This window comes from Corvus brachyrhynchos, unplaced genomic scaffold (assembly GCF_000691975.1).
Source record: "Corvus brachyrhynchos isolate BGI_N302 unplaced genomic scaffold, ASM69197v1 scaffold3, whole genome shotgun sequence".
NCBI lineage: Eukaryota > Metazoa > Chordata > Aves > Passeriformes > Corvidae > Corvus > Corvus brachyrhynchos.
In genome coordinates, this window is record NW_008237619.1 from 2,746,770 (window position 1) to 2,773,885 (window position 27,116).

At 36.3% G+C, this 27,116-nt stretch overlaps 1 protein-coding gene across 5 annotated transcripts in view; it reads right to left on the reverse strand.

The window, feature by feature from the left end:
* The window catches only part of NECTIN3 (nectin cell adhesion molecule 3), a 135,074-nt gene extending 108,333 nt beyond the window's left edge, over positions 1-26,741 (reverse strand). The window contains exons 1-5 of one of the 5 annotated variants that reach the window (XM_017731794.1): positions 25,991-26,732; positions 18,629-18,925; positions 16,744-16,861; positions 14,538-14,689; positions 646-784 (exon numbers count right to left, since the gene is read on the reverse strand). In XM_017731794.1, the coding sequence (XP_017587283.1) occupies positions 646-784; positions 14,538-14,689; positions 16,744-16,861; positions 18,629-18,791 (572 nt within the window). In that variant the 5' untranslated portion in view covers positions 18,792-18,925; positions 25,991-26,732. Of the gene's footprint in view, positions 1-645; positions 785-3,309; positions 6,069-14,537; positions 14,690-16,743; positions 16,862-18,628; positions 18,926-25,990 lie in introns of those variants that run through there. The other 4 variants (XM_017731793.1, XM_017731791.1, XM_017731792.1 and 1 more) reach the window with 4 other exon arrangements.
* Positions 26,742-27,116: the final 375 nt, after the last annotated feature.

Here is a 27,116-nt window from a genome sequence, read left to right on the forward strand (position 1 = left end):
TCACTTTTTTTATGCATGTTCCAAACAGGATCTAGACATCATCCACTTTAACTGACAAAATCTTTTCAGACTTTTTTTGTTTCCTTCTTTTGTTTGATCACATTGGATGCTGAATAAAGTAAATTGCATATCTGTGCCAGAGACTTGAAGAAACAACCAACATTCCAGAAAGCACAAGAAGTCAGTAATTTCTAAGCACGTATCTGTGGGAGCTTGCTTAATTTTACAAACATATCAGGATTCATTTTAGGGGGCCTTCAACATCTCCAAAGCATGGACAATTTACTTTCAAGTTAGACCCACAGTTACAACAAACTAGCAGTCACTGGCATCAGTCAAGAAGGGACTCTCCTTTGCCCTCCAGTTAAATCCATGAGTAGTTTTGTTTCAAGAAACCCAAACTTCTCAAGAGGTAAAGCATTATATTACCCCTGAAGTAATTCTTACCTTTCTCATTTATTTTTCAGAAATACTAGTGTGATTTCACATTTGTCTACTCTGAAAATAGAGCCCTGAAATTATGAAAGCTGAACAGCTGCTAAATTAAGTCAGACACTTAAATTCATGTATAAAACAAATGCTTTCTGCATATTGCTTTCAACTGAATTAAAAAAAAAAAAAAAAAAAAGTCCAACACATACTCACACTTTGTCAAGATAGGCTGGCCTTTTCTTCCTTGGGGTCAGCAGCACTGTCACAAAGATGGTAATGATAAAAAGAGCAAGGACTGCTCCAATCACAGCCCCTGCTACAGCAACAGAAGATGTCTGCCTAAAGGGCACATCTGCAATGTGATAGCATAGATTACAACTTTAAGAAGTTCATATACTTTCAATACTCAAATAAGATACTTCAGCATTGTTCTGAGAAAGGCTTCTTCCTTCCACCACCTAACAGAAAGCCTTGTCCTGCACTAGCATCTTTGTAGTATTGCCTCAACTTACCCAACTAAAAAACTGGAGGAATTAAGAGAGTTCATGAAATCAAAACTGATTTCAAAAATTTCATGGATTACTTTCAGTAAGTACTAGCAGTATGCTTTCATTGTCAATTTCAAGGCAAGATGACATTACAAAACATATGGCTTGCACTTACATGAGCTAACAAGGTGTTAATTCAAAAACCTGGGCAACTATGATTTATTGACAATCTTTCTTTAAAGACACTTAAGTCTGCAGAAAGCAAAAAAGAAAAACTAAGTCAGGGTAAAAAAAACATATACTACTAGGAGCAATGAACACGCAAAGGAACACAAAATACTTGGCTTACACTTGTCAAAGCAACCCCTAAGACCACCTATCATCTTCAGGACTTCACACTTCAAGCTACAAGAAAGTAATTTTCATAAATAAATTTTAATAAGGGGAGAGAAAAAGCTGTGTTTTTTCCTTTCAAAGCATTTTTCTTTTGACCTTAGCATTGTCAAATCCAATGCTGAACAACTCTCATACCGAATTAACACACTTGTCAGTCTTTAAAGGCCACTCCTTTCGCTATGCTTAGAAATCAATTTTTAAGTCTCAAAACTGAAAAACCTAATATACTTTAACTTAAAATCATCAGTGCTTCAAACTTGCACCAAGAGGTTAAAAAAAAAATTCAAAATTGGAATAATTCATGTCAGCTGCACTAAACACTTACCTACAATAATGCCCTGATTTACAATGATAACCAAATCAGAAATTTTAACAGCAAAGAAATTGAAAACTAACACAGTTCTATACCTGCAACATATTTCTAAAGCAGTCTACTTCAGCTATTATCCAAACGGGACACAACCATTCTCTAATCTCTTACTGAAAGAAATTTTGAGAGCCTCTTCAGCTGTATGTTCTATTCACAGATAAAAACCCTGAAACTATGCAACATGATTTATCAGTTCCTCAGAGCTCTAATGGTGTTCTGTCTGTATGCTGGAAAGCTGAGCAAAATCTCTCAATTAAAAAAAGAAACCCAAAATACAACACTTGCACTCTAATACAGCAATTCCTGTCCCCTCACTGCTTATGAAAGATCTAACATGAATATTCCCCTGGGATCACATTCACAAAGGTATACTTAAATAACTTGAAAAAAATGGAAAAAAGCTTTTTTTATTATTTCCTTAATGCTAAGGAATAAAGTCCTAGAGTAAAAACTGGCAGAACTTACTTCCCTCCTCAAGATGAACGCAAGGCACCACCTTTGGCTTACACAACAGCTTTCCTGGCATAAGCTCCGTGTGTCTGTCAGATACCAGCCTGGACACTATAAACTGTTCTGGCTTTGGCTGGGATAGAGTTCATTTCTTCTCAGGAGCGGGTACAGTTGTTTGGATTCAGCATGAGAATAATGTTGATAACCCACCCACATTTTAGTTTTTATTAAGTTGTGTTTATCCTAAGTCAAGGACTTTTATTTTGTGTGTGTGTCCTATGCTCTACTAATGAGGAGTTCACCTAACCACTGCATTTTAACTGGCTTAAGTTTAGTTTACACTGGGTGCCCTCTTCTTTTAGTGAAAAAGTCTCAACTAATGAATATTACATTCTTAGGTCCAGAATTCCTGAAGATGCCTTGGTCTTGTGATTACACCAGGAGAGTTTCTTGACTGCTTCATCCTAACTTCATGGTGCCTTTTCTTCTAGCAAATTCTGCTATAATGTTAAAGCATCAAAAAGTATTATACTTTCAATCGAAGTCCAGCCTTTGAGTCTCATTTTGGGTGAGATGACAATAACCACCCATTGGCTTCTGAACACCAGGAAAAATAGTAATATCCCAGCAAGTGTAGTGACACACAGAAACTTAAGGGCAATTATCACAGGGCACACTTATTTTGGTTTTTTGAACTGCTTTGACAAAACATCAGTCTAACCAGTGGAATGATCATAAACCCAGACCACCATGCCAAGCTGAACAAGCCAGAGGGCACCTAAGATGCATGGTGCCACCTACAAAGCATTTTAACCACCAGAAATAGATGGGAATTGATTAACTCCAAGAAATACGGTTGAAGCTAACAAAGACAACAGAATGAAAAAACAAGGCTATTTTTAAGTATGCAATTCCTAGTTAGTTTATCAGCTGTGCTTGAAATTAAATGTTTTGGACAGTAACCACCTCCATTTATCATTCTCTTAATCTTCTTAAAAGAGTTTCTGAAGATGCTTGTTTTATAAGCTTAGGGCCTCCAAGGGGCAATACTAAAAACAGTCCATCTCAAACGGCTTGAACACTTCAGCACATTCTATCCAGCCTCTGGGTTTATTGTGCTTTTCCATCTCCAATTCTTAAGAACATACCTGTGAAGCATTTTTGAACACTACCTATGTTCCAGAATGTAAGAAAAAGTTTATTCACACAACAGCCATTTGTACGTACAATCAATTCTTTTTACAGTAGACTTAATGTACAAAACATTGCAACACGCGTAAGCCCTATCCCTATTAATAACTTCAACTCCAGAACATTTCAACTTCTTAACCCATATGAATTAAATATATATATATTTTAAAAATCAAAGCAAAAAATCCACAGAGACAAAAGCAAGATATCCCATGTGGAAAACTGGTTTATGGTTATGTTTATTTCCAAGTAACACCATCTTTTAAAGATGATATATCAAGTATTTTTTATTTGAAGAGAGGTATAATCTCTTTATTCCAGAAATAATTTGGATCAGAACCCTCTGCTAGAAATTTCACTGCTTATCTTGTGTTTGCACTCAAACTACAGATAACCGCAATATCACTTGCTATTGTTTTTGGGACTTTGGTCAATCATGTATCAGTACTCCATTAATCCAAACCCAAACTTAAGTTGTTTAGGGATGCTTTTCCATTTGAATTTCAAATAAAGCTGTTGTCTCAATCTTTTTTAAAGACATGCAGTCATATGCAATCACAGTGTATTGTCTACAACGCTCAATACAACTATTTTTGTGAAGCTCTAAATGCTGTAAGCTACCAAACATCATGAGGATAGAAAAGAACTTCCAGCATGAATGCTCATGAAGCAGCTGTAATTATGCAGCCTATTTCACGTCAACGGTAGCAGAGACTTTTCCCTTTTCAGGTTTCAAATACTAATAGCCTTATCAGCTTCAATTTCCTCAAGCTAAACACTTAAAAATGGCACTTCAAAGGATTTACTATTCTACTTATGAATTTATCGTTGTTCTGCAATTCATCTAAAGTTATTTCATTCCGCCTCACAAAATCAGCAGATTTAGTTTGGTGAATCTGCTCAAGACAAAGTAGAACTATTTCAGATGTCAGACAAGATGTTTTAAAGAACATGTAAAATCAGTATTGATTATTCGCAGGGAAAACAAATTCACTGCGGTACAGAGACTGCACAAATCATCTGAATTCCTGTTTAGACTCTTTAGTTGCACCGTTGGAGAGTGCATTTTCAATACCTGAAGTAGCAGTGCAAGTGTCCTATTATTCCCTACTAATAATCTGAAACTCTGGTTACCCTCTTCAAAGCAGGCATTGTAACTTAGGCGGAAGCAGCGTAAAACCGCTGTTTTAAATTCTGGTCATAGAAACTCTAATGCTTTTTGGCACCTGGGAAAATAAGCACATTCACATTAGCCTCCAGCTTCGCAATCTATATGGGTGTTTTCTCCTTAGTTGTGTCCAATTAACCAGCTTTTAAGTTAAATGGTAAGATTCCCAAAAAGCCTCCAAAACAGGTCTCAAAAATTGCACCCTGTGTACTTGCAAAGAGTATCTTGTATACGTTAATGAGTTTTGACATCCTGCCAACTGCAGGCCTAACAAAACACCTTACTGTATGTATATATCCAAACACTAGAATAAGCTTTAGAAATCAATGACTATAAAAAAATAACTTTTCATCTTATTCAAATACAAGCCTTTGACCTGTTTACAGTTACTCCTCAAAATGTTGTTCATAAGCGAGTTTCAGTGCAATAACTTAACTTTTAAGTATATAGTTATAAGAAGGCTCATTAAAATGCTAAGAGGTATTCATTTTTATGCAGAAAAAACCCTAGAAAATAAAGCTTTAATTCTGCTGTAACTCATTTCAATTGGTAAAGTATTTTCTACATAGAAGCATTAAGTTTACCATGGATAGTACCTAGACTGGAGTAATTCAAAGCCCCCAAAGATTATATTTGATCATTGCCTTGGGTAAACTTATTTTTAAATCAGAGAGCCACTTTTTATTCTTAAACAATATTGAATGGCAACTTTAATTTAGCCTTTTTTTTTTTTTTTTTACCTCTGACATAGACCAATATAAGCACTCTGTGTTAAAACTCAAATCTCAAACAGTAGTACAGCATTGGGAAAAAAAAGCAGCTCAAATACATTTTCCCCAGATTCAGTATTTCCATTGTGTCAAGTCACAATATAAAAACCTTCAAAAAAAAGTTTCGAAAAGTTTATTCCTCCTCTTGTGTAAGTATAAACAATCTGAAAGTGACCAGCCAATGAAGTGAACTGCAGGTACATGTTTAGTTTTCAGTGGTTACTACACATACCACTCCCTCCGAGATATTACCGCGCCATCTAAGTGAGAAACAAAGTCATCATCGTCGTAAAATTCACCACGCATGAAACTCATTCCAAATGTTCCACCTTCATGGTAATCCATTGGTCTTTCATAACGGTCCTGGTACCTGTTAGTATTGTCTATATTGTTCAACTCAGGTTTTCCAGGGTCTTCTAAATAATCCTTAGATATTAAGTTCATTGGGTGCTTTGTTTCTTTTTTTATACTGCCAGGGTAAGAACCCATATCATCTGACTGAAGGACATCTATTTGGGACTCTTTTTGCATATCTGATGGTGGAATGTAGCTCTTAGCAAAGTAGTCACCACGGAATGTCTTTCTTCTCCTATAGCAGGCAACTCCAACCAGAGTACCGAGAAGTAACAGTAAAAGAACCCCACCCACCACACAACCGACGATGATACCCCAAGTGTCGTCCTGCTTTGTTGGCTTTGATGTTGGGAAATTTATTATTCTAGGTTCTGTGGCTAAACCTGTGGTGCCATCAGTCGAAGGATGCCAGGGAACCGTGGGCAGTCGAGTGGTAGTAGTAGGAGGATCTAATGGAAAGAGCAAAGAAGTAGACAAGACACAGAAAAGGCACAGAATGTCAATGCGAGCTAAATCAGTTAAGGGTTTATAAGAAAGCAAAGTTGATGGGTATGTTCTACAAGAATAGTTTTTCATTCTCAACTTCATGGCACTATAAAAGTCTTAAATTGCTCACAAGCTTTGAACTAGCTTCCTGACACATGACTTTGAGTTAAGCTGCAGCAGGACAGAAAGTATGGAGAGCGAACAAAATAAAAATAACCTTCAGGCAGACAATTTGCCCTCCTCCAAGTAAGGAGATGGTTTTTCCACTCAGATGTTGACTGTTCATCATTTACCTCCTCCAAGGAGGAAAAACCCAAGTAGTCCTCTAACTTTCCATCCAGCCATAGGGAATTCTGGATCAAATTAACTGATTATGCTGCTGAGTCACTTATTCTACATTAAATTCCCCATTCAGAAATGATTCAGGGCACTGAATATAAGAATGAAAAACTATGAGTTGTATGCTCAGTCACATGAACTATTGATTTTTAAGCTATTCTCTCCAAAAACATTTGTTTCATTAATAAAACTTACTCAGCCTCACCTTGGGATTAGTGAAAGAAGCATAGTTAAAAATGGCATGTATTAATCTCAAAGTAACACTTATGTTGAGCAAGGAGACTTCAGGTTTTTAAAATAATAAAAAAAATTAAACATTTGAACCAAAAATTATTTCTATGCATTCCTTCTATAAGCCATTTGATCCTTCATGCACAAAGAAATTTCCATATTTATTCCTCAATATAAAATATCAACTGATTTCATGTCAGGTTATGCATGTAAACAATAGACTGCCAGGTACCAAGCTTCTCCAGCATGCAGATTTTTCCTGTGTTCTTTAGGTCTACTGGAGATGTATGCATCTGTATTGCAGACAAGGTTCCAAGTGACAGGCTGATGACACTGAGATTATACCAGTCAATCATAGTATTACATACAACTCCACTTCTTATTTCTATGCCACACTGAAAAAAAATTACTTTTTGCCTTGCCCAATGCAAGCTAATTATTTTAAAACCAATAAAGCAATACTAAACATGTTATTATAGCTTGAACCTTTCAGAGAGAATATTACATGGACAGCCAAGTAGCTCATTGTATCATGTTATTTAGTTAAATGCCCATAAGCAAGATTCATGAAAGCAGTACTACCACCACATTAGAGGCACCCTAAATTTACCACCACAAAGAGTAAACCAGATAGAACTAGAGCTCTGTCAAGCTTTCAGTTATTTGACAAATCACAATTATATAGCCATAAATATGATTTTTAACCTTGCTACTGAGAGAACGACATAAAATTTTCTCATACTAGACAGAATTCTCACATTTGTCACGATCAGTACACACCTTGCTGCTGAATGCAACATTTTAAGCATCACATAAGTAAAGTTTTACACAGATTTTCAGAGGACATAATTATATTCCTTAGCTATGTAAAAAGTGATGGTTCATTAGGGAACTATACGTAAATGGAATTAATTTGACAGAAGACAAGAAATGGAACGAGAAAGATGCACTACCAAAATGAATAAGAAGAATTCAGATTATGATTTTAGTAAAAATTGATTTGAAGTGAGTTTGACAATTTAACAAAGAAGTAGAGATTAAAGAATAAAGTTTACCAGGGTTCTATGTCCCACACATCCCTAGGTCAAGAAGTTCAAATCTCTCTTCCTTGAAAAGGTATTTGCTTTAGACAAAAGATTTGTGAGCTTAAAATACAATTTCAAACAGTAACAGCAAAATCCTTCCAGGCTATATATACTTGTTTGATTTTAATTAACTGGATTCATAATTGTTTTGCCTCTGATACTGAGGTCTTAAGTCCTATCCTCCACATCCACAAGAATGTAGTATTTGCATCCTGGCAAATTTAACCATAGCATATGTGAAATAAGCACAGTAGCAATTACAACTTTATTAATATATTAGAAAGTCAGCATTTTACAGAAAGTTTTCCCTTCAAAACTTCCCATTCATCTACAATTTGTCAGATTGTCCAGCTGCATTACAGACAAGAACTAATTAACATTAAATCAATTGCAAACATAGGATCAATTAAGCATTTGTTTATATGTATTCCTGCAACATGATACCTCTAAGGTCTATTTGTTTTGGTACCTTTTATTGTTGAAGAATGACAAAATTAAAACCGTCCCTTCTTGTTTATAAGGCCAATTACAACTAAGAATATTTGAGTTAGCTTCTCATGTCACCCAGGGCTTTCTAAATGTAAAGCTAACTTTTTTTTTTTTACTTCCTGTACCAGAAAAAAAAAGTTTGATGCCTACCCCATAACATTTTGCTTGCAAATCATATCTCAAATGCCATCTCCAAATCAAGAAAATGCCACTCTTATCTGTGGCTATGGAAGACAATATCATTTCATATCAGCAAGTTCTTTAACTATAATATTTCACATAATCAATGACATGTTTGAGTTTTTAATGCTTTCCACAAAACATTAAGGGCATAATTTAAATTTTGTTTCATATGACACTTTATTGAAAAGCATCAATTTCCTACTGATGATTTCCTTTAACATTTTACTTGGGACCCAATGTTTAACAGCTCTTGTCTCTTTCATTGATATAGGCTTCTGTCACCGCACAAAGCACAACAACATATTAAAATATCCATGCAGGCCAGGGAGCTAAAAGTAGAAGAAATTCTGGAAAAATATTTGGGTTTAGTTTAAATGCATCTTGATTTCAATTTTTGTCTCTTACTATGTTCTGGTCCCTGTTCAAATCCTTAGTACATGCACCCTGTAATAATGATGAGGACAAGCAAAGACCTCAGAATTTCTTCTACTTTTACATAGCTACCACCCCCACTAAAATAAGAGACATAACTGAAGAAAGCAAAAACCAATTTTCTGGTATGAACATAGCAAGTCAGCTGGCTCCTTCCATACACATAAAGAAGCCAAGCTTCCCTAGTTGGTTTCAAAGCCTTTAACACAGTTTTCTGCCAATAAAAGCAAGACTTACTCTTGACTTCAAATGAAGCCCTGATACCACCTCAAATTAAAGGACCATGTTCCCTGTGGACTGCTTAGTTTTCACTCTAATAATTATTTTCCAGATGTTTCCCATGGAAGTCAGTACCAACTTTCAACAGTGTCTATTACTGTATCCTACAGCTGTAGGAAGGAGAGAAGAGAAGATCCAGCAGACAGGAATTGTGCAGCAAGATTGATTTAATTATTTTACAAACTCTTTTATAGACTTTTTTCTTCATAGTCTAATTGAACAAAGGATCAGCCACCCCTTGGGGGTGATTGGCTAGAATCCTAAAACATCCATTGTCAAAATATTTTTCTACTGCACCATAAACATAGTTCTACAAGGTCACAGGTGTTCATGGTTTACAGAACTCTGCAAATATCTTTGCGTGAGAGAAAAGTCTCACAGGCTTAGAAAGAAAAATTCTTGCTAGCAGCAATATTGTATCCACAAGTGTAAGTTTGATATTTTTATTTTTCCCTGAAATGCCTACTCTTGATATAGTTTTCTCAGCTCTTGCAATTCCAACACCTTATCTTCAGCAGGTGAGTTTCTACAACTAAGTTTAGTACAGGCCTCCAACTAACATGACATGTTTCGTGTCCCAAACACTACATCTTCCCGCTTCAATCCTCCTGCAGTACCACATCCTTCAAATGTCTGGGACTCACCTCTGCCTCTGCACCAATTCAAAGCCAACAATAAGCAAAATGTCAGTGAGATGAAAGTAGAAAGAGATGGATGAATCATCCTTAAAACCACGTCGCTATCTTCAAAGTCTTACGTTTAAGTCCTGTCTTGGTATTATCAGCTTATCAGTGTAAAAAAATCAACTAGAGAACACAATATTCTTAAACCATAAACCATTTTGGATTTAGCCCACTATGAAGTATTTGAGAGGTAAAGTGACCAGCTCTGTAACAGATAAAATAATTCAATATTGGCACAATTTCCTTGGGTTTAAATTTGTCATTTAAACATTACAGAAATAAAGTTTTGGAAGGAAAGGTTCCTTGGAGAGTTGTTGTGTATTAACATACAGTCAAAGTCCGCCTGGTCGCAAAAGCCACAACAGAGTGGCCAAAAATAGCTCTCCCTATTTGAAAAAAAACAACCCCACAACATTCAAGATACAAATGTCCCCTTTTTTTGCCTCCTACAAAACAAGGATCTATCAATTACTTCTAATCCAAAAGTGAGTTGGCTTTGCACAAATTACAAGATCTCTCTTTGTACCTGTCATTTTATTGAGTGTCAAGTATCTGCCTGTATATGTATTACTTGTATGTTTGCAGAGATACATACATACTTACTACTGTGTCTTACTGTTCTTTCTAAATTACCCTTAGATGTTAAGTACTTAAAAATTAAATAATAATTCTGTGCAGCTGGGTCTTAAAAACTGCCCCTTTATTTCAACTTCTGGAAAGCTTATGTAGTAACTCCTTTATGACAGCAGGGAAAGTCAGCTTTCCATGTTAGAAGACTCTAAATGTCTAAGAATAAATGATTTTGAAATTTATCATTCTTTCTCCAACCATTGCTACTCTAATGTTAGGTAACAGGTGAGGACACTGCATAACCCCCTCCCCACAGTGTCTTGCCTACAAAGGTTCCACACTGGAGCTAAACATTTGCCTTAGGATTATTTTCAGTGTGTGTCCCCCCACATCTATTTTGGCAGCATAATACGAAGATTTCTCTCATCAATCATCCACTTTCAAAGTTCAGTGTGCTTCTGTGGTTTCTAGCTGGGATTTTCATGCACCAAATAAAAGATTTTGGCGGTTTTTTTGGGACACAAGAGAAACTTTTTATTAACTTAACCTCCAGCATGGAAGAATATTCAGGAAGACCACTGAAATTTCAAAGCCTGCTAGACCAGGAAGCAAAAGCCCTTTGCTAAAGAGCAGTTTGTCAACATCCCTTCCAATATGTAATTTAGAAAATAAAAGAGTGCCTGTATTCACAGTGCACTCTCAGAACAGAGGTTTATATATGAAGAAGCAAAAAGTAAAACCAACGATCAGCTTCTGCTGTTAATCCTGACAATGCCCACTCTACAAGAAGGTGACCCTGTACTTAAAAACAACACCTTCCTAGGACTGCTGCCTAACAAAGGCTGGCTTTACTTTTAACAAAAGTAATCTCTTCCAAAGGCTGTCATGACAGAGGAAGTATGGCCCTACCTTAAGGCAAGTCTCACAGGTCACCTCTCCCTTGCAAGGGGAGAAAGGGAAAGCCTCAGTAAACAGCATGAAGGTGAAGAAACACAGAGCCAAGAAAACAAAGTTCAATTCCTTGTGTAAGAAAACTGAGTAAATCAATACTGTATGAGGAAGTGCTTTATATATCAAGCTGACAGCTTGTTTTGGTAAACTGTTACTTCAACACCTGAACTCCACGAGGAGCACAACTTGCTTTTGCTGGACAGCTATGGAAAAGGTTTAACTTTACATCATCAAATTAATAAAAATACCAAAGATAGCTGTGCCTTAAAAGCAATATAAAAAGAAGTATCAGGCTTCAAGTGCCATTTCAGTATTTCTCTATTCCTACAAGGATGTATCATCTCCTGAAACTAAAAGCTGATGAATTTACCATTTAGTTCCGGTCAACTACTTGTCTTTCATTTCTGTACTCCAAGAATATTAACCAAGTTTAGGAACAACAGAACTTATTAAGAATATAGCTTTGACTTTTTTAACAATGAATATCAGGACCAAAAGCAAGTTTTTGCTCAGCTTGCATTCCAATTCTAAAACACATTTCAACTTCTTTTCTAGCAGTTAAAAAGCTTGACAACTACCAGCATCGTGACTGTTCAGAAACATTAACTTCATAAATCCTTTTTGACAGCGTCATAATTAAAATTTGAAAGATGGTGTGATCATACAGCTTTGTCCCTTAACTTTCATGTTTCACTTCACATTTTATGCCAAGCTTTATACAGTGGCTAAGAGCAAAGATAGAAAAATAAACTAACTGATTATTTCAGCTTATTGCTCTACACTGCAATATCTGCTCTACACTGCAATATAATGCTCTATCACTGCCATGTTTGCCATTAATAGATACCTGGTGAGTTAAGTCAAATATTAAAGGTGGTAAGTGGTTTGATTATTAATCACTTGCCCAATCTGCATCATTTAAGGGCATTTCAGTTATTTAAAGAACCAATCATGCTGAGAAGTTATTCTGAACAGTTACAATAAATTGTGCTTAGTATTTGTTTCTGAAAACAATACAGGTGTTACACTAATAATTGCTTCACCTCTCCCATTTTTATCAAGTCTCCTATATATGAAAAGTTTATATGCAGTACTTTAAACCAGTTTGTCAGCATGATCCACATAACACTTCAAAAGACTGAAATTTACTGTCAGCTAAACCCTTTGTTGTTACTGGTGCACCTAACTGGCAGAACCATGACCCTGTATGATTCCTCACTAAGTGAGGCTCAGTTTTGTCGCTCCCTGAAAACAGCTAAGGTTTGCTAATTGCAGTTAAATTACTACAGTACGACAAAGTTGCTGAGCACAGCTGAAAAGCCACACACATGTAAACAGTGTCCATCAGTTCACAGCAAAGACCAACGACTGCAGCTTATCTATCTCTGCACTGAGCTGGTTTAAATGGTCTAACATTTGCATTAGGCTAGAACATAAACCATCACCACTGCCTGACTAACCTGTATGCCTACTCTGCTTTTCAAAATCTTGATTCATTTTAGGAAATATTATCTATGACTTCCTAGTTGGCCTGTTTTAGTCTGTTAGCTGAAAACATAATTTGAATGACAGCCTTCTGTTTCCATTCATGACAGTCACAGTAAAAAGTGTAAGGTCTACTTACAGCAGATGATATTCACAAAACTGACAATTTGAATAATAGGGGACTTTAAAAACTTCTCCCCACTGCTTAGTTAGAATAGGGCTGAGAACAGAGCTATAAACTGCACTGTTATTTTTTGAGCAAGTGTATTTGAAAGTTATATTCTAGTCAAATGTTTCACCCTATTTAAAGATATTATGATTTTTTAAATTAATATTTCTTAAAACGTGCCAGTTTTTGTAATTGCTTTGAGACTGCTATGCAGCCATGAAGTCTCCTCCACAGAAGAGGCATTAGAACCAAAACATTCAAAAGTAACACTCACAGAAATAACTTTCATAGCAACTGGCAGCACTTGAAGTCTTTTAAATTACATAAAATTCTAGCCATTAAGTTGTTTACAAGTGATTCCACTGTCTCAAACTATTTATAAGTTTCCAGTTAACTAGCTCATTGACTACAGTTAATTAGAATTTACTAGCTTTCCACAGTAGCCTACAGTGTAGTTACGGCACTGACTGCAACACCATCATTCATTCTAAAGATGCAGACAACTGTCAAAAGTGAATTCTGACTGATGTGGTCAGTACTTAAATTCTCATTCTCATTTTAACCCTTAAGTGTTCATACGGAGTTTTAACAAAGAAGTCATTTATGTTTGTATCAGTCATCTTTGTATCATCTAACAGGCCAACATGCACTCTGACATGTTGCTTAATGAAATAACTAATGTCAAGAACTTACTGAAAAGCAGCAACATAATACAACAGAATGAAGTTTTAATTTTCATGTCTATTATCTTCCTCAAAAAATCCTTTAATATTTATAGGAGCATTTATTGCTCAAGCTAAATATTAAATTAATTTAGCTAATGCCTTATGGAAATCTGAACAGCTTTTCCACACTTGCACAGAACTATTCATGTGTACGATAAGTCATGCTGTTCTTCCACAAAAAAGGTGCCATGGTAAAACATTAATTACATTGTGTTAATGATAAAAGGATGCATGTTCGAACAGCAGTAGCACTGAACAGACACACAAATTTGCTAGATGATACTAAGTAGATCAGCAAGAGTTCTGCATGAGGTATTTAACTTGATGATTACTGGGTATCTGCATCCTGAGAAAATGACACAAGTAACTGGAGTACAACAGAGATACTCAGAACATAACCCCAACTTCCTTAAAACAGAGCATCTTTAGCTTTTCTAAATGTAGTTGTTCCCCTTCCACCAACAGCTGTTTTTTCAATTTTTTACGAAGTACTGTTTATTGCAGTCAGTAAGTCTTGTCAAACACAGGTTAACACTGCAAAAAACCATCAGTTTAACTATCAAGAGAAAATAATCATCTCAGAAGCACCTTAACCTTGAGAATTTCCACTGTATGTTGCTGTTCAAGAGTCAGTTTAATCCCAAATTGTGCTACAGCTTTTAAATCCACACTTTCAACAGCTTTTCACACAAAAACCATATATATTTCATGTACTTCATGCAGCAACTGGCTCTTCAGTTTTCTAATTCAATCACTGACAAAAAAAAAGTTCCAAGTTAACATACTGTCTTTGTTGAGAAGTAAGACTTACCTAATATGTAGATAGTCTTCTGATCACTTCTCTGACCAAGAGCATTAGTCACCTTACAGACGTAAGTCCCAGTGTAGTTGTAAGTCAAAGGGCTGCTGAACTGCAGAGTATTGTTAACAGCCAATAGTCCTTCAGGCCATTGTCCATCCAACCTAAAAGAACAGTTATACTTCAAATGCGTACATTTACAACTAGTTTAAATAGAAGTTTAAAATAATCTTTCCAGTAATCTATAGAATGAATTTTTCACTGTGCTCTGACACTTCCCATGGGCTTTCCTTCAATATTCTCAGTGTACACCTGAAGATTTATTTAGTATTTAATTTCTGGGACAAATCCTTTAAATGCCAGATCTGCTGGATCTAGCAAGCTGTCTAAAACCAGCACTACTACAGCTAAGAAAAATGCACCTCAAAAGAACTTGGAAGAACAAGACAAGGCAAGCTCTGAAAACGAACAATCTAACTAAGAAGCACTTGCGCTGTCAGGATTATCTGCCTGTTCATTTGCATCCAGCTGAGCTATCACAGTAAATCTTTCTGTCCATACTTGCTTAATTTAGAGGACATTTTGACTAGAACTTCTGTGCAAGAATTCAAGCAGTTTCTCCTCTCCTGAGCTGCCTTTTCTCATCTCCCACCACTTTTCTGTCTAAATTACAGCACTGAAATGGAATATGGTACTTGGTGATACACCTGGGGAAACAACTGGTTTAAAAAATTTATTTTTTATCAGCTGACTTTTTAAAGTCTATCATTTCCTTGTACAATTCTGCCTGAGATTGCAGTAACAATTGTGTAAACACAACAGAAAAAGGGGAAAGGGCAAAGGCCTTGGAACTATTTTAACAGAGCTGCCAACTGCCCATTAAACACCTGTCTAACTTCATGCCATTGAAACCCATTTTGATTTATCTAAGGACCTATTAATATCTAAGCAGGCCTAAATCAATATTCCAACTAGATCACTAGATGACTATCTTGAAAGCATTTGGTAAGTTATTTTTAAGTAGTATTGAACAAAAAGTTAACACTAAATGCAATCTTCAAAAAATGTGGTTCAACACAACATTCCTACTCCTTTGCTGTGATTATTGCCCAGAATTGCTTCAGCCACATAAAGCTGATAAAAGCCATCAGGCACATACTCTGTAATTCACAGTACCAGAAGTATTTGTTTCAAGATACATAAAACAGTCAATTGGTTTGAAAGGTCTATTATAATAAAATTCTCATACATGCAACATTTTAAAATATTACTAGCCATGAAAATATCACTATCCCAGTAAATACAATGTCATCTTGGATTCCAAGGGATACAAGGTAGTATCAAGGTAGTACAAGGTAGTAAGGTAGTTCTACAACCTATTGTAATCTGACAACAGTAATACAGCACACAGCTCAACACAGCACTTCTCATTTCTTCAAACTCAAGGTTCCCTTCTTTTACATAGATTTCACCCCCTACACATGAAGTTCCTCATTCACCAGTGCTACAGCTTTTTGGATGGGTTTTGCTCAAAAAGGCACACCAGGTTTATTCCAGAAAATTTAGATTTCCTATACAAGTTTGTTCCATTTTAAGTTTAGGAAATCTAATATTCACCTCTGAAGCTTGAATGGCTTTAAATGTATTTAAATAGGTTTATTTCTTCTAGAATTGTAAACAGTGGTTGTATTGATTAGTTCTTACATATGTTTGAAATTCAGATGAGAGAACTGAGAACCCAGTGCATCTGAAGAAGCAAATGGTACTGCTGCTAAAGCTTTTTTTAAACATAAGAATTTTTATGTGCTGAAATTTCTAAGCCTGGGATGGGGATGGCAGTCCATAAATTCAAAAAATGTGGATGCCTTGTAAGCTTTTTAATTTTTTCATAAGAGGCATATATAAATAACAGTTGGATCCATTCTGGATTTACTGGTCTTTGCTCTACATGTAACACACAGAGCTTAGTCCACCTTGAGTAACTAAAGAGACTTTACCCTGAGAGTAATGACAAACTGTTCAGACACAAATTTTCAAGATATCCACTCACTTGTATTCATACAAACACACATCTTGTATTCTCCTTTTAAAAAGCTGAATAAAACCATTATGACCAATACAAATCATATAATCTTTGTTTTCAAAACATGCATTTACTGTAAGCGAAGTTATTATATCACTTGAATCGTGTGGGAAGTCCCTTTTCATAAATATTTACCTGGTCCACATAAATTCCATAGGTAATGGGTTTGCGTCAGCATTGCATTTGAGCTGAACATTCCCTCTTCCAATGAACCAGTTTCCATCATAGCCAGTTACTGAAACTTCTGGGGCATCTAACAAAAAAAAAAGACTTCATCTATCAACAACCACAATTTTTACATTAAAAGTGAATTGCATTTAAGATCAATAGAACAGAAGGGTACTTTTTGGGACGGTTTTTTGAGAAGGATATGTGCTTTAGCTGTTGGTTGCCCTTTTGTTTTTGATTTAAATACCACCACCAAAATATACAGAGAACATGATGCAGCTCCAAGCTACAGCATTAATATGCAGCAGTGAACAAATTGTTTTAAAGTGCAACTTTCCTATTGTGTTTTCAGCAACCACACAGTACCCTGGGGAAGTGAGAGGACTTCAGGAAAAAAAGAATCAGTTTCATGTTTTTGGGACATGAGGAATGGTAAGTTAGAACTACTTTTCACTAAAAAGATACAGCAAAGGATCAGAAACAACCTTGGGAGAAAGCAGGTAATTAGGAAATCACCAAGAAATTCACAGACGCCAACTATAAAGATTAAATTATCCATTGGCATCAAAATGTAGAATTATTTTATGGCTCTAAGAAGCCAGGAGGTGATTTTAGAGAGGCCTTGGCAAAATATTCAAAAGCCAAGGAACAGATGAACCAGTATGATTTGGGACAAGCTCTGAAGCGGAGATGGAGGAGCAGTTGCAAAGCTACTATGTGTCAGGGAAGACTGAAGAGCACACACTGCTTCTCATTTGCTGCTGTGTACCTTACTATACAATTTTGTTAGAAATTCTGAAACATGCATTAACGCTAATCTCAGCTAAAAATATTAAGACCAACTTGCATCCTCACTTTACTTTCAACAGGAAACAATTCTCTTAATTCACTGTTTGAGACAATGATGGGAACAAATCCTCTTTGGTTTTATTTCTGTATCAATGGCCCTCCAACCTAGAACTTAATTTCAAGATCAATAAAATAAAGCAGTGCTAATCATTATTTTATGCCAAAATAAGTGATTCTTTACCAAACAGAACAAAACCAAAGCAAAATCAAATTCTAGTCAAATCAAAACAGCCAAATCTACTTTTTCCAGCCACTACATTTGTTCTGCTTGAACTGACAGACTTCTGTGATTTAGGAACTTTAAAGCAGCACACAGCCAAGACAGAACACCAAGGAACAACGTGAAAATAGTTGGTTTTGTTCATATATGCAGTGTCTAACAAATGGACCACATGCCTAAAGCTTATTTGTCTTAACTGGTTTTAATTAAGCAACATTGTAAGCCACCTTGCTTTGCATTCATGTGTTTTAAAAGCCATAAATTTTTTAAAGAAGGCCGGTACAGATTTGAATTATATGAGCCATCGGAAGCAGAATAACAAACGCTAGGCACGTATGTACTATGTTCTTGTTTCCTTACACTAGTTAGAGTGGACAAAGTTTGGTGAATAACCTGAAAATAACTTATTGACCACCACAAGATCTATTTTCAACTTAACATCTCAAACATGAATCTTCATTAGCATTCTTTTTTAATTCTGCTGAAATTGTAAGACACTATAAACAGCTTATGGATCAACCCCCATGTTTACCCATGATTCAATATCCAAAACAGTAGAAATGTAACAGTATTCTAGCTTCATGACTTTATTTTCAATACAGAGACCCTAGGCTTTTACTCCTGCCTGACCTGCCCCTTATCACAGATTTTCTATATGGTTTTCACTTCCTTTATTTTCCTGAAGCAGAAAGTGCTCATCTCCTTTCTGTGCAAGGTATACACTGATTAAGGGGGTGGTTGCAAGATATGTACCAGGCAGTAATTACCTCACAGAATACTTACACTGTATGTCCAGCATGTAAGGGTATCGTATCTCCTTTTCAAAGGCAGGGTGCCTCACAATGCAAGTTATGTGTCTTCCTCTTGCAAATCGTGTCGGGACAATCACATACTGACTTACAACTGTCACTGTTTCATTTGGAAACAAAGTAGAGGTGGATTCCATTTCACCAAGGCCTCCTTCCCAGTCAATCTGTGCAGCAGGTTTTCCAGTGGCTGCTGTACAAGTGGCTGCTATTGTCCTATTTGCACCATCTATTAGAGGGTTTGGTCCTTTCGTTAAGCTCACAACAGGTTCAACTAAGAAGAAGGAGAAAAAGTAGATTTAAACAAGAAAGACTCCACATCTTTGAAACTGTCACTATGTAAAAGTTAGACAAAATCTAATCCATTTGCAAATGCTCATGTTAATCAGACATCCTAGACATAAGACCATGCATATCTCAAGAGATTATAGCTCTACAAGGCTTTGGCCTAATGACACTATCCCCCCTTGTCCACTCATTCAAGTTCAGTGTTGTTCATTCACTACATTTAATGCACTGTCAGGGAATTCCAGAGTGGTTAGGTCCAAAATACCAATTGCAGTGCTCCAGTTGCAGTGTCTGACAACAGAGAGCTTAAGGTATTAGATTGAAATTACACCACAGGTTCTTTTTCAAAAAGCTTAGATTCTGCTGCATTTTCAAGCATTCAAGAATTAATCTGTCAGTTTGTGCCACTTGAAAGCTACTTCAGAGTTCTAACACCCAACATTAAGAGTTTAAGCTTTTATTGATCAGTACAATACAAATTACTTCCATGCTGCATCTTCATTATATATACATACTGCACATCAAATAAAGGACGTAATATGTACAAATACACATAATTGTATATAAAATTTATCTAAGTTTTCAATATACAAAGTAATTGTTTCTATATAAAATAAAATTTTGCCTATATATATATATACACACACACATGTTCTTGTGAATGAATCCCTATAAAAGTTTAAAAAATGGAACTCAATACTAAGTCTAAGTCTAAAGAAATCTGCACGTGGAAGGATGTGATCTCCTTTTTGTAAAGCCACTGCTCACCCCAAAAGTCTAGAGACTTGGGGAACACACCTTTTTCTAGAAGGAAGTTGAGTTCCTCATGTACGAGTCTACTGTTGAAAGCCATAGACTAAAAAGCTTTTAAAAAATTTCCTTCTGATTTAGCAAATCTGTTTCAGCCCTGTATGAGCCACCCACCAGTTGCAGCCCAAGTCAGAAAAACTACCTGGTGCTTCAGATACAAACCATAGTTGGGCTGTTTTAGACTGGCCCATTTGTGTTACCAGTTCTGTAAGGGACAGGTTTGCAGTAGTGCACCAGCCTATTCCACAATCCTGGTCCTTCGCTCTAATCTGGCTACCGAAGTCCTCTGAAGGGAAGTCATTGCTACTCACCATAATGCTTCAGAATCCACCTCAGTGGATCAGCCCTCACTAATCACAAAGCAGAGACAAGTCTTGCAACTTCTGTGCCTTTCAGCATCCAAGAAGAAGGAGAAAAGTTAGATCATGGAATTTCTTTCCAATAAATTGAAGCTGACCCACACATACATCTTGTAACAGAGTAGAGCAAAGTTCACAGTACCTGGCAAGTTCTCCAACTACCTACACCTTCCAAAGATAACTGGCTACTAAATATTTTCAGCTTGAGCCCCTTCAGTGCCAAGATCAGTTTTTGATTGTTTTCTGCTCAGTCTAACACTGCTCATGTCTGAACAAGGTGGTTTAATATTTCTCAACTATGCTAAAGGGAAAGGCAACTATTAAATGGATAACCTTATAAAATGAGTTTTCTGTTCTATGCTTAGATATGCTTGAAGAATAGAAATTGTTATGAAACTGAAGATTGTTCGGGCAGATACTGAGAGCAAATTATTTTCTACTTTGTTTCTCTGAATGGCTGCCCTCTGAGATTTGTTACTGAAAGTAAACCAATAACAGTTTTTTTCTGCCAAGTTCCACACTCACTCTTCTAGATCTGAAGCATTTCTAATAGAGCTTCTTTAAAAATCTGATTCCCTGCTCTCCGACACCAGCAACAGCTAGCGCTTTCTGCAATAAGCTTGGATATCTGAACTGATATACATATGAGGCATTGTATCATCTGGATAAAAGCCTTTACATAGCTTTGTTATTTGACCCACAATTTGGTTTTCCTGATTTAACATGAACACTACTGCCTCATTCACTGGTAGTGACTTCTTCAATAGCTTCTGTAGTATTACTAAAATGCAGAAGTAAACACCCAAATTTATATTTAGAGTTTTACATGCATGAAGATTCTAATTTTTGCTGTATTCCTTCCCAAGATTTCCGTAACAGTAAAATCAACTAAATTAGCAGCTATCATTAGCATTTCATGCCAAAACTGTAGACTCCAATAATTTCAACTAATAGGAATAAAAGCTTTGTATGTTCTATTCCTTTGATTTTTCTTTTTAAAAAAAGTATGCAACTACATAATTTTTCCTCCACCTCTTTGTGAAAGGATACGTAAGTAAACAAGAACTCTTAGTTGCAGACATCTCCAGACCCAAAGTAGACTAGTCAGTACTGGACTCTTAAAGTCTTCAACTAGCCAGAAAGCATGATAGACTAATTTAAAATGCCTACTTTCTCCTATTTATATATATAATTATCATTATAAGGAAAAAACCTACTTTCTCAAGTGATACCAGAGATTTGTTAGAGTTCATTGTGTAATACTTAGTTTTACACTTGTCAACCAGAGACAAAGGTGAACTATTCAAAACTACTCAGCCTCATAAAATATACTTATTCCCAGTCCTATGTGTTTCCGTGCTCTAGTTTTTTTATACATCACAAATGTATAAAAGGCTTCTACTGTCACATCTTCCCATAAATTGTGATTCTTGTACTACACACCAACTGCAAGATAACTAAATAGCTGCATACTGAAAAATGGAAAGCAGCTGCTGTTAGGATACTTATTTCTATAGTTTATCATTTAGGACTACTTTGTCCCAGCAACTGAAGCAAAACCAGCAGAAGCCCAGCTACTTATTCTATGGCCTTTCTAGATGTTTCAGCCATGGATTAAGAGAAGTATCTGGTGAATGAATCCATAATTACAAGGGGCCATTGGCATCTCATCCCTCACAGTGTGAAACAGTTTTACCATTTTCAGTTTGGAAAAGAGATCACCCAAAAAGTATGGGCTTTGGAAGTTTTTTTTGTGGTTTTTTTTTTTTTTTTTTTTTTTTTTTTTGAAAGTGTAACTTCTATATGCAGTCCTCTTATCCCAGGACCATTCAGCGTGCCACATGAATCACACAATCATGTGATTTTCAGTGACTTTCACTCCTCACAGTGTTGGTGGAGGACACATGAGGCAGCTGGAAGAGCATTAGAGAAGCTACTACAGCCACTCAGTAGAAACATTATGCTCTATTCAGGTCAAATGAAAAATATGGTGAGGACAATGTCTGGCAAAGGAAGAGACTAACCCCCTAAGAGCCAAAAGCAGGACCTGCTTCCACAGTGTAAGAGTTCCATCTAAAGCAACATTATGGCATGAATTGCATTTGAATATTAAAGACATGATGGCTGAAGCATGGAAGCTAGTTGTGCAGCTGTTCAAAAGGTCTCAACTCATTTGCCAATCTGTGCTTGCCCTTTCACTGATTCATGACCACCACCTAATTTAACCCTGCTTATTCTACCTTTACCTTATGTTCAACATGGACAAATCAGAAATCTCTCACTGCTTAAGTCCTGACACTTCTTTACAAAAAAAATAACATAATACAGCATACAGACAAGAGCCTTAAATTCTACTGCATTACGTTTTGAAGCAAAAAAGCTGCTTCTTGGTTTTCGTGTACTTCATAAGCCTTTTTCAATTGCTTCTGCACATACTGGGCACAGGAGGTCTGGATGAAATTGGCATGATTACAACACAAAAAAGATTATTTCTTCCTGTCATTAAATTCACTAGTTCCTTGGCAACAGCATGACACTGGGAATTGTCATCCCCTTCATCACAACTGACATGTACTTGATTAACCTCTTTCCAAAAGAATATTTCAAGTTCTTATTTTCTCTTGCCTCAAAACCAGCAGCTCTATCTTTCTGTGTACCTTATCCTGTTTGCTAATTAATGCTTAATTATTAACTTACTAAGGTTGTTTTCTTGTTTTAGTAGTTTTGGGGGGGGTTTGCTTTTTTGTCTTAAGGCCAGTCAGTTCACTAATTTGTCATCTACTTGATATTTTTTCTTGGCCCAGAGTATTTATTCTGTAGTACTTAAGAAGAACATGTACATCTCATCAACTAGCACTTCTCGAACACCATTACTTCATTAGAATTGTCTGAGAGGATCCAGTGTCTATACTGCCTGACACACATCATCTTTTAATTCCTAACTGGAAGAATTTCTGCATTAGAGTGTCTGGGATCTAATTCACATCGTGATAGACCTACACCCTTGACACTCATCCTTCACTTGTAGCATTGGTAAGAGCTAGACTGCAGAAGAAGACGACCTACTTTATCAATACCCATGATGAGAAATCCAACTTAGCAAGACAGAGTCAAACCAAACCAAGTACTTAAAATAGTCATGGACAGCACTCAAGTCAGGAACATAAAAATTATGTCAGCTCCGCAAGCTACCCTGTGACAAGGCATCTCTTCTGCCTTGAGACTTCAGTTTGCCTCATTTGGTCAGCAACTTGGGAAACCAACAGCTTGACACAAAAATTATTTGCCATTTTTTGCACAAGTTTAACAAGGTAAGTTTGACAAACCAAAGTTTTAGCAAAGTTCAATATATCTGTTTGACCTTAAAAGCATTTTCATATTTTCACTGTGTTAACCTCTTCTTTACAGTGCATTTCCTTAAGACAACATGAAGCACTAAGCAAAGCAAACTGCGAGTGGGTAAAGTCACGAAACATGGCAAGTCTGTTAAACTCAGGGTGCAGAAGAGGTTCTAAATATGGTCTTAAATGATCAGTGCACTGTGGCAAAACACAGGGCATTTTACCTTGGACTTAATTTTTCCTTCCATTTGTCTTCAGTGTCTCTACCTTACAGTGTAAAAGCATCTACTACATGATTAACTATGTCCACTACACATGGGAAGGAAACAAACTCTTTGCTAAATAAGAACAGACAGGGACTAGGAAAAAAGGCAGTCCTGCTTCAACTGGAAACAGCCTCAGCATTAGGACAGGAACTTCTTTCCTTACTTAAGGGAAAGTTTTTTAGACCAGTGGGAGAATGCAGTCAGATTGAAGATTTTTTAAGTCACATTAAGATTTAAATTAGAGCTATTGCATGCCCTAAGATTCTGATGAGCTTGAATTGCTGAGTTCAGGCCAGCAAAGTTCACAATTTACAGCATATTCTGAAAATCATTACTTCCAGTATTTTGACTGTTTAAGCCTGCATGTCAGTGCAGCAAAAAGTTTCTAGAAGGACGGAAGAAAACTGTAAGACCAAAGAGCTTAAGTCCAACAGAGGGCTGGCTACCTAGCGGTACATGCAAGTGAAGCTGATGCTAGCTAGGATGGAAAGGCATCTTCGCCAAGTAACAGCTGAGTTTTGCCATTTAGAAGTTGATACCAAATCCTGAGAGACTTATAGCAATTGGCAACCATCTACATCAATGATGAAAAAAGCTATGATCAGAACCATTGTACGCCTGACCAACACTTTGCCTATTTCAACTGCAATTTTTCATAACACATATCTAATGAAACCAGTTGTGGTCCCTCTACACTTTCAAATGTAGAATAATAAGCACACAGGACATACATGTGCTTTCCAAGTTCCTCCAAATACCTGAGATTACAAGTGCAAAATGGACACAACTACTAATTTATCTGAAAAAAAGAAATAATCTTAGAAAGAGGAACTGACTAGAAAAGATGAGGCAAGACAGTAAAAACTTCCCACTGCTAACTGGTAAAGCACAATAGCTGAAACCTGAAGTCAAAAGACTGCTACAATAACCACAGACAGCCACTTGCAGTACAGATGGAAGGCAGATGAAAAAGAGAGCCATAAGACCACATGCTTTGTGCATCACATAGAATTTTGGTTTCAAGTTGGATTAAGCCAGTTGCTTTGATGCATTTATTTTGCTCCCCCTTGTGGTGAAAACCAGTTTATATCCTGTGCTAAAGCTGTCTGATTAACCCCATTGAATATTCTACTACTATGAAAAGCAGGTATTGAAGACTAAGAGATGATCCTAAAAAGCATTTCTGCTTACAGAAGTAGGTATTGATGACCACCTCAGCTACAGAAAATATCACTGGACTCCTGGAAGTAGATACAGAAGTACCTTACACTAGTACAAGAGGGATACTACTCTAAGGAGAGGGCAATTTGGTAACAGGCTTTCAAGTTCCAGAGTAATTATATTACGTTACACTGCAGTAACACCTGAGTTACTAGCACTTCAGCACTAATTCCTTATGACAGCAATACTCAACCCTCAACAAGAGGGACAAAATTAGTGTAAACAAACCCCCAAGTTTATAAAAGCTTCACATTATGACTATCCACAAGCAGTCAAGAGCTTAAAGTGACTCTTCCCACAACTCCCAGCAGTCATCTAGACAGTTTTGCTTTACATTTACACTGTGCAAAGAACAGTTTACACCACCAGTCCCAAGCAGCTATATTAAACTATCATGTTAGCAACACATCTATAAAATCATGCAATTGAGTTGGAAGGGACTTTTTGAAGGTCATCCAGTCCAATCCCCTAGCAATAAGCAGGGACATCTTCAACTACACCAGGCTGCTCAGAGTCCCGTCTGAATGTTTCCAGGCATGGGACATCTACCACCTCACTAGGAACTCTAACCTAATTACAGATGATGGGTTATTTCACTGAGACAACCAGTCATCAGCAGGGTTTAGAAATACCTGCTTTTTCTGAAGACCAGTGACTACTTAGTACTAACTGAGGGAATTTGTGAGGGAATTCAGCCAAGGTGGTAGCTAAAGCCATGTTTAGCAGCTTCTCAGCACATACACACAAGTCCCTGGTATCAACATTGTCTCTCAAAGTTCTAAAGCACTGTGCTAATACAAACTAAATGTCTGTATAAGCACAATGCCTAAAAAGGAGCTTTTTTTTTAATTTATTAAAAAAATATTTATTTTTTAATAACTAGTCAAGTTCTAAAGAAGCAAGACCCAAAAGAAGTCTCCTCTATGACATTAGTAAAAATAACACACCTGTAATGAAAGACCAGCAAACACATATTTTGCATTAAGTTAAATGGTAAAATACAACTTACTAGTAAGTTAAGAATTTTTCTCATTTCAAAAAGCAGCTGACTTACCTAGTACTGTTAAAGTTGTTGATGCCTGTGTATTTCCAAGTGGGAATGTAACTGCCTTGCAAATATATTCTCCTGCATCAGAAAAGCTTACATTTTTTAAGATGATTGTTGCATCAGTAAGTGAGTAGTTTTTAAATGCCACTCTTCCTTGGTATTCTCCTTGAACAGATATTCCATATTCAGGGTGATGAACAGCAATAGTCTGTGAAATTTTACCATCTATCTTCTCCCAAGAAACTTGTGTTATTGTTTCATTTACATCAATTATGCATTTCAGTGCAACCTTCTTCCCCCAAACTGCTGTCACATGTGGATCAACAACTGGTCCAGCTAAGGCACCTAAAAACAAAGCAATTGTTAGTTGCTACAGAAGAAAGTTATGTCTTTCACTTTTCACAGGAAGCCTTCTTCAGTAATTAGCTTACCTTTTTAGAAGAGAATTCCCACTTTTTTCTGAATAACTGATTCACAATAGCATGGAAATACTTCAGAAACATATTTCAAGCAAAACCATCAAAGCTAGGCACAGATCAACCATTTTTCAGAGAATACTACCACTAATACACAACTTCATCGAAAAATGACCTGACAATTGTGTAACAGTCTTTTGGGAATTTAACTAGACATGAACATTTTGTTGATTCACATTTATCAAAAAACCAGTAACAAGACATGTTACTTTTTAGCAGTCTGATTACTGATACAGAGCATCAAGCAAAAATTTAAGTTAAACTTCTACACTTGCATTTCTCCTTAAATAATCTTTATTAAGTCGTATCTTTTGTAAGTAGAAATAAGTGAAACTTCTAGCACTTACCATACCAGTAAATACTTCAAAAGCAAAGCAACAATTAAAAAAACAAACAAAAAAGCCCCTATCAAAATCCCACAAACCTCCATGTTTACAATGATAGTCACTCAAAGAACTCAACTTGAACTTTCCTACTCTACTTCCTAATGAAGACATTTACCATCATACATATGCAATCTTTCTGCTACACTCTGGTGGGGTGTCTTTACACAAGATCTTCTCTCACACAGTAAATATGCAAGAGTAGGCATAGTCAAGCACTTGCTTAGGATTCAATGTATTTCTGTTTAATACCTAAAATGCCTTCCACAGTAG